This window comes from Amblyomma americanum, chromosome 3 (genome assembly GCF_052857255.1).
Source record: "Amblyomma americanum isolate KBUSLIRL-KWMA chromosome 3, ASM5285725v1, whole genome shotgun sequence".
Taxonomy (NCBI): Eukaryota; Metazoa; Arthropoda; class Arachnida; order Ixodida; family Ixodidae; genus Amblyomma; species Amblyomma americanum.
Genome location: NC_135499.1, coordinates 46,403,349 through 46,420,435, shown reverse-complemented (window position 1 = coordinate 46,420,435; position 17,087 = coordinate 46,403,349). Strand labels below are relative to the sequence as shown.

General features: G+C 49.0%; 1 protein-coding gene across 1 annotated transcript; it reads right to left on the bottom strand.

Annotated features, from left to right (window-relative positions):
* Positions 1-280: 280 nt before the first annotated feature.
* Positions 281-16,460, bottom strand: LOC144122944 (MIF4G domain-containing protein-like). Its single transcript, XM_077655893.1, has 6 exons — positions 16,370-16,460; positions 8,218-8,339; positions 3,306-3,465; positions 3,052-3,170; positions 1,948-2,250; positions 281-538 (listed from the first exon to the last, which is right to left on the bottom strand). The coding sequence occupies exons 1-6, from the start codon at positions 16,389-16,391 to the stop codon at positions 296-298; spliced, it is 969 nt and encodes a 322-aa protein (XP_077512019.1). The 5' UTR covers positions 16,392-16,460; the 3' UTR covers positions 281-295.
* Between the last annotated feature and the right edge of the window lie 627 nt (positions 16,461-17,087).

Genomic DNA, 17,087 nt, shown 5'->3' with positions numbered 1-17,087 from the left:
AGGTAAGATAATGGAATTTTTGAAAACAGAATGATCACGCAGCACACAAAGGCTGCTTTTAGAGAAAAACTAACGCATGATGTCTACGGTTGGCCACAGAAAGGACGCGAACAGCTTAAAACGCCAGAACCTCCTTCGTTCAGCTCTGCGGGTTCCAACTGGAACAAAAGAATGCACTTTGTGCTCGCTGCTCTTTTATTTTCGTATATTATCTCTATCTACACCGAATATGATGCCACCTCAAGGGGAGCTAAGAGCAACGGGCTGACGGCCACGGCAGGGGTGAGCTGAAACTTCAACCTTCAACGTCGGCGACGGTGGAGGCGCGGGTATCGTAGTACTCCTTCTGCGCCTTGGTCAAGTGCCATCCCGATGCACGCAGCTCTAGCAGTTCCAGCAGAGCCAAACATGTGCTTGCCGACAGTGCGGGCCGCACGAAGGCTTTGCGCATGGTGGAAAAAAGCGCCTGCACCTCCTCCGGCGCCTCTCTTTCCATGTCCTTGCCGGCGACGGTCAGCGCCGTCCGCAAGCATTCGACCTGCAGCGAGCAGGAAGCAAACGGCGGAGGCGACGACTCCGTTTCAGAGGTGATATCTTACCGTTTTCGGTAGATTATATTTCTGCATGCTGTTTCAGCCCCTCATATGTGCACGAGGAGTTGTCTTAATCCGGATGTCTTAGAGCCTCCTTCCTCGCTCCTGAGAAAAAACTGCAATGTGTAACCAATTTGCAGAGCCCGTAAATATGTGAGCGACTGCCATAATTGTGGAGGAAAATTACCATCGTTTAGTTCTATTTAGCTGCTCTCTACCTGCTATCTTTCTGCAGTAGTTTGCAAGATACGAAAATTGGCATACTTGGTTCCAACGCAAAAGAACGAAATAAGTCAGCTCGTAAATCACAAATGTCATTGCCCCGATAAAAATAGGCAGCTAACCACCTGTCCGTTCGGAAAACAGGGAACACGCAGGCATACTCGGCAGACTGAGACGCCCCACTGTATCTAATATTAGGGGAAACCAGAAGAAGTAAGATTAAAGAAAGGTCCAGGAAACTATCTGGCTTAAAAACAGGAGGAGACAGAAAAGCAGGATGTGTACCAACAAGCCTAAGCTCCAGAGGCCCCTAAAAAGAGCACACAAAAGAGTTGAGAGAATGGCTATGACAAGTCTTGCGTGCTGCGCCCTTTCACTCGCACCAATGGCGCGCTATACATCCGAGAACACTGTTCTCCCATCCTGAGCCGATGATTCTTCCTCCTGCTTCGCCATCATGTACAGCTATAGCTGTTATTATTGCCCTCGGAACTTTACCACGGGACGGCGTCAAAGCTTATTCCTACCATAGATCGAGGGGCCAGTCTCCTTGCTCTGCCGAAGCCACGCAGTGCATCTGCGAAACGGTAATAAAGAGACACTGGGAAAGGAAAGGGGTGGCAGAACTCTCCCAGTGATTCGGTACCCGGACCGTGCTGGGAAGGAACGGATTAGGAAAGGTATGAAAAACGGAGAGGATTCGAAGAAAAATTTCTGACACTTATGCGACCTTCCACTCAATTTCACGTTTTAGGCAACAAGAATAAATGTTGAAAGCCTTTTTCTTTAGTTTTTTGGTATGCACTTGAGTGAAGAAATTCATTGCGCCTTTTGTTTTTATTAGCCTCCTTCACCCCGCACGCAATATGAATTTACAGTGTTGCAGACGCAATAAGAGTAGGTAGAATAGTTTTCCCAGCATCTCTCTCCTTTCTCGCACTTTCACAGTTTGTCAGTTGTCGCACTGAGGAAAACTGCATGCAATTATTGTGCTCGTTAATAATTGAATCGCTGGCTGTTTCAGAGCGAGTTGAAGATTTTCCGGCAGCAAAAGCAGCATGCACGGTTGAGAAAACCAATAAATGCTACTTCATCGTCATATAGACGAGTACTGTAAAAGGAACCAGCTTACTTCTTCGCCGATGTCCAGAGAGGGAAAGCTCAGCAGGGCTCGGCAGCAGTCGCACAGCAGCAAGGCCAGCTGGCGCGTGGGACTCGTCGCGGACTCGCCGCCGCAAAAGGCGCTGAAGGTCGCAGCGTCGCTACCGCCCACTGACCTCAGCCGCACCAGGAGCTCCGCAAGGAAGGCGACAAAGGGCAGCCAGCTGAGTGGCTCCGCTTCGGCGTCCGCCGCTATTGCTGACTCCATGAGCTCGTCGAGGCCGTCCTCGCCGAGTTCCAGCAGCTTCTGCACGAACGCCTCGTCGGCCACACTCTGGAGGCCACGAGGAAGACGATATGCGTCGAGCAGTCGGGACAAAAGAGCTCGGACCGATGAAGTAAACCAGCGGCTCCGTCTAGGTGACAGGAGCTCATATTGAAAAGAACGGTGTCGCCTGTGAAACCACGCAGGTTAAGAAGAAAACGACACCCGTACATAGCTGCCCTCCTCTTGCGGCTCGACTGTTCGCTCCGGTCTTTTCAAGGCGGAAGTTCCGACAGCCGATATACCTTCGCATTGGTTCTGGTATAAATTTTGTCCACGGCTTTTCTTTCCTTTAACGAAGGAAGGAAACATTGAGTGTGCTCGTCCTACCTCTCTTGTGACACTGGGCCCCCCAAAGCGCCCACTGGTCACAGAAACCTGCTGTTTTACAGTGAGGTCGGGCGTGCATGTTTATTCTCCGCGATAGGTCTTCCCACATCGACCACATTGCGACAAGGTGTGAGTGCATTTACCAGGGAAACAGAAGTGCAGACTCGTTTAGCCTGCTGAATCAGTGTAAAGCACAGAGAATAAGGAAAACTTTAAACATTCGATTATAACCGTTGTGGTATCCGAGGGAAATGAAACTCATGCAAGTTATATATCTATAGCAACTGTACAAGCTTCCTCTTACGAATAAAATTGGTGTTCTATTGCGAAAATTAGAGCGGTTTTCACTGACATAAGCTATTCTTATAACATAAAGGTGAGTGAAAAGGTATGCTACATATCCGGGACCCACCATATATAGCCTAACGAATTGCCAGTGGGCTTCGCTGCAGTCTTCGAATAAAACGGGGACGCGCTTACCTCGACGATGTCGCCGCAGAGTTGGGCAGCTGGCCCGGCGTAGTCAACGGTCTTGCTGGCCATGGAGAAGGTGCCATGCGCAAGCCACTGCAGCTCGTCGGAGTTGAGAGCGTTCGGGTCTGAGGAAAGCACCGAGACGATGACCGCTCATGTTTAGTCATTGAACCCAGCCTCATTGCCGCATGCACCCGCTACAGGCTTCCCAAACAGAGCCACAAACAGCCCGGACGGTAATTGGAGCATGCGTCACTAACCGGACAACGCCTTCCCGAGAATACTGGAGAACTCGGTCGGAGACGATCCGCTCTGGATCTCCGCCTCATCTCCACTGGGAGTTCCGGAGCCCACGCGGTGACTATGGTTTGGCCCCGCTGCATTCGGCACCGGTGGGCTATCCGCAGTCAGTAAACTGGCCTGAAAGTAAGGCGTACCGCACAAAGTACAGGATAGTCGCCATTATCACCTGCCAGGATAACTTCAATACTAAGCAAAAAAATTACTAAGCACTTTGTTGACCTAAAGTGCGGTGAAGCGAATGCCTTTAGCGCGGTTTTGTTGCTTGTTTCGATTAATTGTTTATATTTCTATTTCCTATGTTATTTTTATTTTGTTTTATTTTATTTTTAATATTTTTGCTTTTTATTGTTTTTATGACGTCACTTTTCTGCGAACATCCCCGCTGGCCAATCATGAGCCTATAAAGGCTTTCGCCTCAATACCGCACGTCAGAAGCTCGTTTTTAGCCAAAGCTTAAGTGCTGACCTCGCAACACTGCCGAAAGCCTCAGAAACGTTTAATCTGCCACTGCTATGCACTACTCCAGTCCAAGAGCATCTTGGACTAGCCGTCGTGATTTTGTGACTGAGAGCACGAAGAAAGCCGGAGAAGGAGATTTCAACTTTGATTAGCACACTCGCCGCTCAGTAACTTGGCCGCCTGGCACTGCCACCGAGAACCACGAGAAGGTTGCGCTTTTCCCGCCCACATTGTTTGCACTAATGCACACATGCACAGCACAGAAGAAGACAGCCGCTTAATGCAAACTCAAATGCCCCCAGGAGGTCGCCGCACTTTAGGACATTTTTTGTACCTTCAAACCCAGCTGCAAAGCCGTCAACTCCTCATATAACTGTCACGTGTGCGCTGACAGTTTTAGTATGGCATACACAGACATACGCAAAGAAATAGCGTGCGCTAAAGATCTGGTGCCACGCAGTGCGCATGCGCTAAACACAAACCGAGACCGAGCTTTTGCCTACGTTAGGTTAGCGTACGCTAAAATTTGAGTTTAGCGTGCCTCTTCCTTACGTACGCTTGGAGATTAGCGTTGACAAGATCGCGGCGCCCAGGTCACCAGGTCACAAGGCCGACTGTGCTGTCTGCTGGCCGAACTCAAGGCGTAATGATCTGAACGAAAACATCTTCGGCGGATGTCCGCCTGGTTGGGTTCTTGAGAAAGTTGAGAGAAGACTGACACCAAGTAATATATAGACGGACTTCCGTCGAAGATGTTTTCGTTCAGATCATTACGCCTTGAGTTCGGCCAGCGGACAGCACAGTTGGGCAAGCGCTTTGTCACTGTGGCCACGTACCAGACTCACCTAGATTTTACCAAGACCTGCCGAGATATGAAACTTGTTCCACAAAGCCTTCGACTTAAGCGCCTAGTCCACACTCCGGAAGGCAAGAAGATGTGTATGCCAGGCTTAACGAATGGTGCACGCAAGGATACATGAGTGACATCCTGAGGCGGAGGGAGGTAGACCTGTTCTTCTTGCGCCGACAACGCTAACATCGACTCGCGAATATGTTGGACTCACTGAATGCATTCGCCGAAAATGTTTCCTCCAGCACAGCAGAAAAACAGAAGTCATCTCACGCAGCAAAACTCCGCAAGTTGCGAAAGGAGAAAGACAAGGCAAGTAGACCGCCTGGTGACAACTCCAACTTTGTCGCCAACCTATCATCGAGATTGCTGTCTGCAAACGAAACTTCGGCCTTGGCGAAAGGCCACGGGTCCAACACCACGTCAGCGAAGCCAATCTTCGCACAACTAGTGGCAGCTGTGGAGGACGGTATCAAGCATGTTGAATCTTTCGCCCACGAAGTTCGGCTAAAAGCTATCGAAGTTCTGTCCAAGATTCCCGGCCGCCAGCCGCAGAACATTTCGAAAGGAGAAAAGGCAGCTCTCCGAGACCTTTGCAGCGACCAAAATATCGTCATTCTCCCGGCAGACAAAGGAAGCGCTAGGGTGGTTCTTGACCGACAGGATTACAAGGAAAAAGTTAAAACACTCCTCGACGGCGCAGCTTACGAAAAATTAAGAAAGGATACCTCGCAACTTCCGCTCAGAATGAGCAAACTTTTAGCATCCACCTTCAAGCACCACCCTGATTCAGAACACCTCTACTTACGCTTGATCGGCTGGAACGGCTCAGCACCGGCCTTTTACGGACTGCCAAAAATTGATAAACCTGGCGTTCTGCCGCGCCCCATCGTCGACTTCCCCACCTCACCGCTTAATGCACTCTCGGCCTACCTCCACCGAGTCCTATCGCCTCTGACAGGTAACTCATGAAAGCACGTGCGCAACTCCAGCCATTTCGTCGAACGTCTTCCCCACGCACAACTGGAAGCGGCCGAGTGCATGGTGTCATTCGACGTGGTCTCCCTCTTCACCAGCGTTCCTGTGCCCTTTGCCGTTTCCGCGGCGAAGCAAGCCCTCGAAGCGGACGCTGGCCTAGGTACCAGGACGAGCCAGAACTCAGAAGAACTCTGCCGGCTTTTGGAGTTTTGCCTAAGCACAGCTTTATCCTTCAAAGGAGAATTTTATAAGCAGACCAGCGGCGCTGCCATGGGCGCCGCGATCTCGGTGACTGCTGCCAACCTGACGATGGAAGCCATCGAATAGAAAGCACTGATGTCGTTCCAAGAAAAACCAAAAGTTTTCATTCGTTACATTGACGACTGTTCCTGCATTCTGAAGACATCACAGGTCGAAAATTTCCTGCAACACCTCAACTCAGTCAAGCCTTCAATTCAGTTCACAATGGAATGAGAAGTGAACCACACATTGTCATTCCTGGACGTCTTCATACGAAGAAAACGGGCAGATCCAAAGTTCGGAGTATTTGGGAAGCCAACCCATACCAGCCGCAACCTAAATTTTAATTCCAACCACCCCACTAGCCACAAGGAATTCGTTGTCTCCTCTCTCCTGAGAAGAGCAAAGTCAATCTGCTCCTCCGAAGCGGTGAACAAAGCAGACGCCTCGCGTTTTCGATGACCTATAGAAGAATGGCTGCACACGTGGCTTTATTCAACGCGTTGGTCGCCGTCAATCTCCGAGGACAGGGGGACAAGCCAGCAATGAAACAAAGAGACGCGCGCGAGTTGTGCTTCCATATGTGAAGGGAATCAGCGAGGCACTCGCACGCATTCTCGTAAAACATGGAATCCACGTGGCTCACAAACCTGTATCGACCATAAGCCGCTTCTTACCGCGACCGAAAGACCGCGTTCCCAGAGAAAACCAACCGGATGTCGTTTACAAAATCCCATGCTCCAAGTGCCATGCTTCATATATGGGCGAAACAAAAAACCTCCACCAAAGAATAAGGCAACTCAAAAATGACATCCAGATTAACCCAACCCCCTCGCCGAACACTGCGAGCGCGCCTCCCAGCGGATAGCTTTCGAGGAGGTGAGCGTCTTGGCCGTGGAGCCAAACCTGTTCAAGAGGCGACATGTGGAGTCATGGCACATCCGGCTCACAAAGGCGGCGATGAATAGGACTCCAAGAACGCTCCCCTCCGCGTACGTTAGTGGACTGCGCCACGTGCTAACGAAGGGAGAGCGAAGGCAGCAACTCGCTGCTGCTGGCATACTTTAGTCACCCCTGAAGAAGGGACCGAGTTGGTCCTGAAACGTTGAGTAAAGTTAAAAATATTGGTTGGCGTCAGTCTTCTCTCAACTATCCTTGCCCTTACGAAAGCTAGGACTTCCTAGGAAGTTGCAAGGGCGCTACAACACTGCCCGGAAGCGAACCCATTTCTTGCTTTACATTTAACAAATGCTACCCCTACGTCTTTTACAAACTACGTTCAACTTTTCTTTTCTATGCGTATTTTTCTGGTGCATTATTATGCCGTATAGTGTAGAATAATTTTTCAGCGCCAATTATCTAATTATTCGCTCTTTTTCCTGTTTTGTGTAACCGATACTGCTCCAAGGCTGCTGCTGCGGGCTCGTTAAGCCGTCCACAGGCTGATTTTTCTTGAGGGCGAAACACCGCACGGCACACGGGTAAAACATAAAGGATGTAACACAGCGTTGTGTGAGAGAGACGCTTTTTCACTGTCATGTCCCACCAGCCCTCAATCGGTTCGTTTCATTTCACAATTTTACCCTCGCCCATAATCTAGTACCGCATGCTGGAGCCGTAAACAAAAAACGTCAGTGTGCTGTCCGGTGTGAACCCACTTTCAAGGACCCAAGGTGCTTGAAATTATTCGAAGCCTTCCCACTACGGTGAATCTCTCTCTCGCCTCAATTCACTACTCCTCATTTTCTTTCTAACGGCGCGTTTCCCATGTACAACGGCAGTGTCATAACTACTGCCATTACGTGCTCTAAACGCTTGCATTCGTATTAAAAATTGTAAATTGTGAAGTTAACCGTCCTGAAACGGCGCCTGGGCTAAGAGCTGCGCCGTATAGTGGAGGGCATAATTTTTGTTCACGTGCTGTTGTTTAACGTGCGCTGGCGTCGCACAACAAATGAACACCTTTTGCGATACGTCTACACAGAAACGCGGTCGCTGCGGCCGTGACTATTTCAGTTATTTTTCTATAGTCGTGATTTTAAGATATAACACCACAAAGATTGCTAAAGTCGCCTCATGAAGGGATGTATGCATGAATCAAATATAAACAGTGCTGCGGTGATCAGGCATGACTACTTAGGAGCGCCATGGTTCTGGAAGGATGCAGCCCACCCAATTCAAGAGTGCGTAGAAGTGGCATGAAAAGAAGCGCTTGGGTATTCTGCCGATTCCGAAAAATATGCGCTTCCTTCGTGGCCACGCATCCGACCTGCTACACTGGAGTGCTCGGAAACAGCTAAAACCACGCGCAGCAAGAGAGCATGGTCTCCTGCGTCATTTACCGAATGGACGGTGAGTCTTGACCGCTGCGCCAGGAGCTCGCCGCCACCCAGTGCTGCGGACAGAGGTCGCGGCTTACCGCGGCCACGGGTGGACATCAAGACGACTTCCTTCGATGCGTCCACTGGGGTGTGCCACGTGCAAAAAAAATTGCAGGGCACCCGGTTACCATTAACTGTGACAATGCGATAGCATAAGAACTTCACTGTGAGCTTCCATGCATTGCCGCACATACCATACATTACCACAAACACAATGTAGTCAAGCGCAGTGTAGACAACCATCACTAGACATGTCTTTTGAATCGATTAAAATCTTAAAAGGGTTCTGATCTCTCCCTCCTCCCCTACAAGAAGATATTTCCCTCTCTCCATTTTGCCGCTTGCCAACAGTGGCAGGTCCCAGCTGTCTCTTCCGTATACCAATCTTGACAGGTGCCAGGGTTCTTCCCGTGGAAGCCCCCTTGAGGGTACATCCTCCTCTCCTATCGAAGAGGCAAGAGATTTCTCGCTCTCTCCACTAACCCACCTGCCAACCGCGGAAGCTGGCAGGACGCAGCTTGATCTTCTATGTACCAATCTTGACAGGTGGCTGGCTCTTGCCACCTGCCAAGTTGCCATTTGTCACCTTGCAGGTTGCAAACTGTGAAACCGGCGTTTTTTGCGGGCACATGCGGCTCTTATGAAAAAGGACCGCATATCTGATTTGGCAGATGCAAAGACAGACCGTGAAAACAATGAAAAACGCATAGCGCACTCAAGGCCTCTCCCGATGCGCAGTCGCTTAAGCTTTCCGGTATACTGACGCTGGAACCGTAGTGAGCGGAGCCGCAGCGCACCACACCTCTTATATACAAGCCTCTGTCCGCCTATTCCACTTCCCTGCCAGTGAAATGAGACGGCTTCGGTATAGCTGGCGCACTTAATGCCGTATCCGGCTCCCTCCTAATATGGCAAGCCTGCACCAGGCGTGGTGCAAGAGAGCGCACCTCATATACTGTCGCATCATGATAAACGAACATACGAGCTTATACAGGGTGTTTCAACTAAGACATTACGCAATTTTCAATAATAAGCTTTATGACTTTGAAGACCGCTTTTTTTTATAGAATTGTCAGCGGTGTATTCAATCAGAGTACAGCTAAGACGTACTTACTAGCAGGCTGGTTAACTAATATCAAACAGTTACCTTTTTAACTATTCCTGTTAGGCTCCTTAATTATTGAAAGGCGTGTAACCCACCGTAAGTATTAAGAATATCAGTGTTTGAAATTTTGAAAATGGGGTTACCTTCGGCGCTGTGGCCCAACCAATTTTGGCTACAGTGCGCCAAAATACATGTGCTTTCGAGAATCTTGCAGGCAAAGCAGCACCTCCAGTGTACGTCACTCATCGAAATAGCCAAAATTTGCCACGACGTTGAGGGTAACCGCACTATATAAATTCTAGAACTGATATGGATATTACTTACGGTGGGTTACACGCGGCTTAATAATTAAGGAACCTAACATTTATCGTTAGAAAGTTAATTATTCAATATTAACTAACGATCCTGCTGGTTAGCTCGTCTTAGCTGTATTTTAATGTACTACACCGCTGACAATGCTATGCCGAAAAAAGCGTTCTTCTAACTCAAAAAGCTTAATTTCTAAATTGCACAAAGCCTTAGGTTAAACACCTTGTATGTTGTTATCTGTATTCTCTGAGGCCGCGCCCTAAAGGCCTTTCCATTAGGCGACGGTGATATCAAGACGCCTCCTGTCTGAACTGTTGCAAACCGGTTTCACTGCGACTTCCACTGTGCTAGCGCCAGGTGCACACAACAATTCAACAAGCAGTATGGCGACACCTAGGGACACTGCATTGGACCGTTCTACAGAGGAGCTGATTATCTTCCATCAATACCAGTATCTCCTGCCATAACGTTTGCGACCACTTCCCATACGTGGCGCGATACCATGGGCTGTTATCCCAAATTTCAAATGCCCACGTACGCAACATCACAGACATAAATTGGAAAACATCCGGAACATGATTTTGTCAGGAACAGAACGTAAATCTGCAGCAGTTTTCGATGTTTTTTCTGCAAACATACTACCTGATATTCCTTTCTCGATACACTGATCTGTAGTCCAAGACACTCGTAGTCTAACCGCTCATTAGGCAATAAGGACGCACGGTACTAATACTACAGCCCACACACTTCAGCGTGTATTTCTAATATATACTGGTATGCTTTCATTTGTTGTGCAGAGGGCAAAACGCTTTTCTAGAACCACTTTTGGGCGTGTTTCTGGCTGAACACGCGATATCTGGCGATAACATTTGGCTAAAAATCGATTGGTGTACGTATGTGCAGTTAAACAATAGGATGTCATCGTCATTTCGTGCCTTCCTGGTCGCAGCGGCTTTGGGAGCTGCGGAACAAACAGTTCGGTCGTCCTAAACAGAGTTTTGCCATCTGACTTGAATGTTTGTACATATTTGTTGGCGTAGGCCTTCGTTCATGCCCTTCGTTAAATTAATGTCTTTTCCTGCCATGTGGAATATGCTTTCAATGTCTTCTCCCAGCCAAGAAAATGAACAAGATTGTCGTCTTGTCCCGTGTGGTTGTTTTGTTCTTATCCTAGCATATTTTTCTCGCTCCTGTGAAGTGATGCCGAACAATTGCAAAAAACAATGAAGTAGGATGACGAGTGGGCGTGTTGGTATAGCTTCACAGTATGAAAAAAAGTAGCGTTAACAGGACAAAACACGGAGGAAAGAGCACACGAAGAAAACGCCGTAAAAAGTGTAAAAAAAGGCCGTACTACTCCCATGAGGGCCTGACACCTGAAGTCGCCCGGGGAGAGATACAAGGAAAGCAGTTCATGGCCGGTGGTCATGGGCGGATAAGAAGGCATACCTACTGTGGGAACAGCATTATTTGAAACCAAGCTTTTAGTTCTGAGGCAGTCGAGTGGAGCAAAAAGACCCATTATCGGTAAAATCAACACTTCCGGAGTTGCCGCTGCCAAATCTTAATAGCTAGATGCTGGTCTCAAGCATTTGGCTGTCAGATATCGCTATAAAAAAAACTCAATCGCGCTCGCTCGGGTGACACGACGGAAATGCGTGAGCAGCCGCCGTTACAAAACTACGCTCACTGACCACTCAACGGTTTCTTTTTAATTTCTTTTATTTCTCGTTCTTGGCGTACATTCTGGTCATTTTCTTTTAACGCTGCGACATCAGTCATACCCTGTTTTACATCTATAGACCCAGGGAGCACATGTTACCAACCCAATTTTGTAAACGCGTTGGCGATCCGTGGTCCTACGGTGGCCCGTTCTTGGCAATGCGTGACCAATAATGGTGCAACCATTGCAGAGCACCTGCATTATGGCCAGGCTGAGACCTTTATTCTCCAACATTGGCATACGCCGGAGAACAACGTTCAACAGTGGTCATGCAAAAAGAAGGACCCGAAAGCATCGCATACAACCTGCCATATGCTGGCAGATATTGTCTGGGCAGTTGCGATGGCTAGCTAGAGTGGCATACATCATGCATACGTTGGTCAATGTTGTCATGCCAATATTTATGGCCTGTGAACATCAGACAGATATTGGTATAAGTTGGTCAATATTGCCATGGCCGTTCGGATGGCTTCTCAACAATGTATATACACTGGGCTTGGCTGCCTAATATTGTCCCACCGATTGCGATGGGAAGCGAGTGTAGCGCACATCTTGGGATGCGTTCGTCAATATTTTCACACCAGTAACGATCGTTTTTAAGAAATGTGCATATCCTGGCATATGTTCTTCAACATCACCGCAGCGGTGGCCTAGAGGTTGCGCATCCGCCTCTTATGCGGGAGCTGCGGGGTTCGATCCGCAGTGCCCCCGGGTACCCACCGGTGATAAAATAGGTGCAAGCTTCCCCTGGCTTGGTGCTGGGCTTTATCAGGGTGAAATGCTTGGAAAACGGGTATTTGACCCCACCTTGAGCAAACGAAAATACCTTGTGCTACGACGCTCTTTGGCAGTAGATGCCCTTGCGTCATAAAAATTCATAATAATCATCATCATGTTGTTCAACATTGTCCTGCCTATGCCATGGGCCACAAAAATTGCATACATCCCGGCATAGGTTGGCCAATATTGTCCCACCAGTTTTGATGTTTTGTCGGTATTGATCATGGCACTGCTTGGCCTGTGCGCGTGATGTCGCGCGAGCAACGAATCGTCATGTTCTACTTCATAAGCCGTGCCAACTAGATTTTGCGCCTTCGCTTTCACTCTTTCAACACTTTGCGAAGTTCATTATCGTACGCGGAGCGGAGCTTTCCCACTGCCCTATTTAAAGTCCCCTTTGTCATCCGGATACTCCATGACTCAACGTGGCTCCTCTTGACCGGATTAGGTTTCACGGCCAAGACGCTCATCTCCGAAGGCGATTCTGTGGTCGATGCGTTCACAGTGCTCGGCGAGGGTGTCGCCTTCCGAATTCATTGGTCATAGATCACTCCTGTGTTACCCGATTCTCTGATCGAGGTTTCTGTCTCGCCGATGAGTGAGGCCGGGCACATAGAGCATGGCATTTTGTAAATTACATCCGAGTATTTCTCTGTAGAGACGCAGTGCTTGGGTCGTAGTAGAAAGCGGCTGCTCACTGAAACAGGCTTGAGACATGCAGATACCATGTTTCGTGAAAAGGACAAGGATCGAAGTGAATCTTCAAGCTTGTTCCTTTTCTTTTCTGCACGGTAAGACTCAATATATATGACCAACAAGCCGAGAAGTTTGTTTTGCCGCACAAGTTCGGTTCTTTTTTATTTAAAATTGCCATTCACAATTACGTGGTTGTTTTCAGCGCCGGCAGCACATCCAACTAAGGGGCCGCAAACTGCCTTCCCGTCCAGCTAAGGTTCAGAAAGAGAGCCTTTATTTTGGCAAGGCTTTGGAGAGGGGCTGCAGGTGACATTTTTAGTTCTAATCCTTCCTGCATGTACTGGCACTCCTATCTACTACTGTCCAAAACGCATTTTGCCAAATAACATTTTCTTTTGCAGTTCGTATGTGCAGGTGCCATTACTGAAAAGAAGACAGCTGTGCAGGCTGTCCCGCCATACGTCGGCAGGCGGCTGCCCGCAAATTGTGACCGGGGAAGGCCGTAAAAAGCGCATGGCTGAGATGCTAGCTGGCGCCTGGGCCTGCCCTCAATGCAGCCGCTCTCTCGAACTCGGGGCCTGCTCCAGCAGTGGAGCCTTTGACGAGGCGGTCGAGCTGTGGTGAGACCCTACAGAACCAATTAAGCTCTCCCGCTCATCCTCCACATGCCCGCCTAACCTTTCGGTTCTTTGTTATGTTTTTAATAAATGGTGAAACATTCAACTTGCTGCTTTACTCCTTTTCAGAGAATGTAACTAAATAATGTTGCATTTACAAATTCATTGTATAAAAAATGGTTCCAACATGAAACATTCATTCGTAACAGTTGGATTTGGCAGTGCAATGACCAGAATGCATAATACGCAATCTTGGGAAATGACTAATGGGACTGCTAGTGGGTGTGCCTGAATGCACATGGTGAACACCCAGCGGGTAAGCTAGGGTGGGAATTATTCGGTAGCTAGTGGGTGGCTGGATGCCTGTGGCGAACAACCAGTGAATTAGCCTGGGGGCCAATACTGGGTAGCCGGCGAGTATGGCTGGATGTCTGCAACAAACAACTAGTGGATAAGCTTGGGCGGGAAAAAGTGAATAGCCGGTGAGTTGGGCCGGCTGCTTGTGCTGGACACGCCTGTCACATATAATAGGGAGTCTGAAATAAAACTATGAACGAAAGAGGTTTGAACAAGACGACGAGGATGGCGATAAGGATGACGTAGATTAACCGAAGAATCAAGATGAATACGTATTCAGTGAGATGGGAAGAGGTGATTGATGGAGAAGAGAAGAGGACAACGACAAGGATGACGTGGACTAACGCCAAGGTTATAAAAGCGGGAGGGAGAGCGAGTCACGGGGGGGGGGAACAGAGAAGCGGAGGCTCCGGCGGTTCAGGGACGCTTCGGCTGGAGGAGAGCAAAGCCAGCTACTGCTCAGGTGAGCTCGAGTTCTGCGGCTTCGCACCGTGGACTTGCTGCCGTTTCCTGAGCCCGTTCCGGGGAGTCAACGGAGGACGCTACCACCTGCTACGGCCTGGGGTGTCTCCAGCGCTGTTGCCACCCAACCGGGTGGTGCCCCCGATGCCAACAACACCGGCATCACCTCCACCTCCACGGGCGCTTGGACCGGGAGCTTGTACGACGCAGCCAACGACGCCGCCAGCGACACCAGCCTGGGCACGTCGAACGCCACCTCGGCGCCAGCTACTGAATTCATGCAACGCCGCATCCGCACCGGTACAACAGTGAGCACGAACGCCGACCGCTAGTAGTAGACGCTGGTAGCAGTGTTCCCGGTTGTGTGTATTAATAGTATTTCTGTTTTGTGTTTTGTGTGCTAGTGTTTGTGTCACGTAGGGTGTAATAAATGTGCATCTGTGTGGGTACACTTGTCGCATAGTCCATTCTTTCGGTCCGAGTGTTCTCCGGCGAGATCCGTGACAACGCCAAAGATGAATCTTGGGTGGCTAATATTCAATAGCCAAGGAATGCCAATGAGGCCAGTCAATAACTTTGATTGCAATTAATGGCTGCTAATTGGAAAGCCAATGTAGAGCACTGGCTATAGCACTGAATCGGGCGGCGCCCCAGTCAGACGCCATTATAGGCCCTTCTTCGAGCCACTTTTTCCCCGTATTCGGTTGTTGCCAGACCATTATCGCGTTATTAGCGTGCTGCCTGGGAACCCTTAGGAGCCGTCGTACCATTCTTAGCGCATTGGTGGAGTGCTTAAGCGATGCGCTACTGCCCTGCGACGGCATTTGCTGCCACCGATGGGGCTTGTGCGACTCAGGTTGCTCCTCTTAAACAACCTCTCGCGACCAATCATTAATTTAAAAGCCACCTGCCACAGTGTTCAATCTGTTCACCATCCACTGGGCAGGGTTTCATCTAGGGGTTAACTCTGTTTAGCGCGACATGTCCTCTCCTGTGCTCACGCATTTGCATTGAAACAACACATTGTTTTAAGTGTCAAGAAAACACACTGTCAATGTCCACAGCCTCCCGTTATTACATCTGCCGCAATGCAGACTCTCTCTGCGTTGAAAGCTAATGGGAATGTAAGGGATTCAAGGATAGAAACCGCTAAAAATTCGACAACATTCAAAGCTGATGCCAACTTTTAATTTGAAGGCATTTACTCTTCCATTACTGCAAAAGCTGCCGTCCGTCGCCGTCCATCGCACGAAATTCGGATGATATCAGAACGCCGGTGTATGGTGTCACAACACATGTAAGCGAACCTGTACAGTCCTGAATGATGAAATGTAACGGACTAGGAATTATGTAAGTCATAACTCAGTCCGCCGCGGTGGCTCAGTGGTTATGGCGCTCGGCTGCTGACCCGAAAGACGCGGGCTCGATGCCGGCCGCGGCGGTCGAATTTCGATGGGGGCGAAATTCTAGAGCCCTGTGTATTGTGCGATGTCAGGGCACGTTAAAGAACCCCAGGCGTTCGAAATTTCGGGAGCCCTTCATTACGGCGTCCTTCATAACCTGAGTCGCTTGGGGATCTTGAGCCCCCATAAACCAATGTCATGATTCATAGTCGTTCTGCAACGTATACTGACTCAGCACTTTCTGAGTAAGGTATTGTAAGGTTATGAGTTTGTATAAAGCACGCATAGTCATGCCGCGCATTGATACTCATGACTCAGTCATTCTGCAACGTAGCGTGACTCAGCACTTTAATGCTTCCGCATTCTCACACGTAACCAGTCTTAAGTGTCTGTGCCGAATTTTTGTTTTATGCACAAAATTTCATTTTGAAGGAGGTGCCATTTTAAGAACGTGCACCGCATGTCTCATTTTCTTGCACCGCATGTCTCATTTTCTTGCGCGCTTCAAATCGAGAAAACAATCGTAGAGTCCGCCTCCATTTTCAGGCACCGTAACCGCTGTGTAGGCAAATAAGATCACTCAACACAACCTGTACGTATGCAATGGCAATTAAAAGTCTGTCCAAAGCAAAGGAGGAAAGACAAGCGTTTGCGTACTTACCAGGCGGTCTGTAAGACGCCATGGTTGCCCTGGCGGAGCCTCTGCGAGCTGAGCGTCCGCGCGGTATTGCGAATTTACTCTCCTGCAGATCCTGTTGCTGCTGAAATAAGAGACGCGAGAAATGGTCACACACTGGTTGTTTACCCTCACGAGGGCGCTGCGATAAGGACCGAAAATTTTCTTATTCAATACAGAATGCAACACATCTCGAAGAAGCCCATTAGTAATTAATTGTTCCAAGAAGAAAACGTATGCTGAGGCACGCTGAAATCTACAAGTACAGGACTCACTCAGACGCTCTGAACGCGTTTGGGAGTATATTGAACTCGGCTGCAAAGAGCTCACCATATAACCCTAATAATAATAATTGGTTTTTGGGGAAAGCAAATGGCGCAGTGTCTGTCTCACATATCGTTGGACACCTGAACCGCGCCGTAAGAGAAGAGATAGGAGCGAGTGAAAGAAGAAAGGAAGAGAGAGGTGCCGTAGTGGAGGGCTCCGGAATAATTTCGAAGCCATATAACATTCGAACCATGGCCTGATGTCTTTAAGGCCTAGGTTAGCGTTCATACTGACGTGTCTGTGCACACATGAGCAAACCACAGCGGGTTCCACACACTGCTTAGTTAACGGCCTAAATCCAGCGACAACCACCCTAGAACTTGACTCTTGGCGCATGACAGGGAACACAGGAGCGCGTGGCCGCCGAACTTCACGA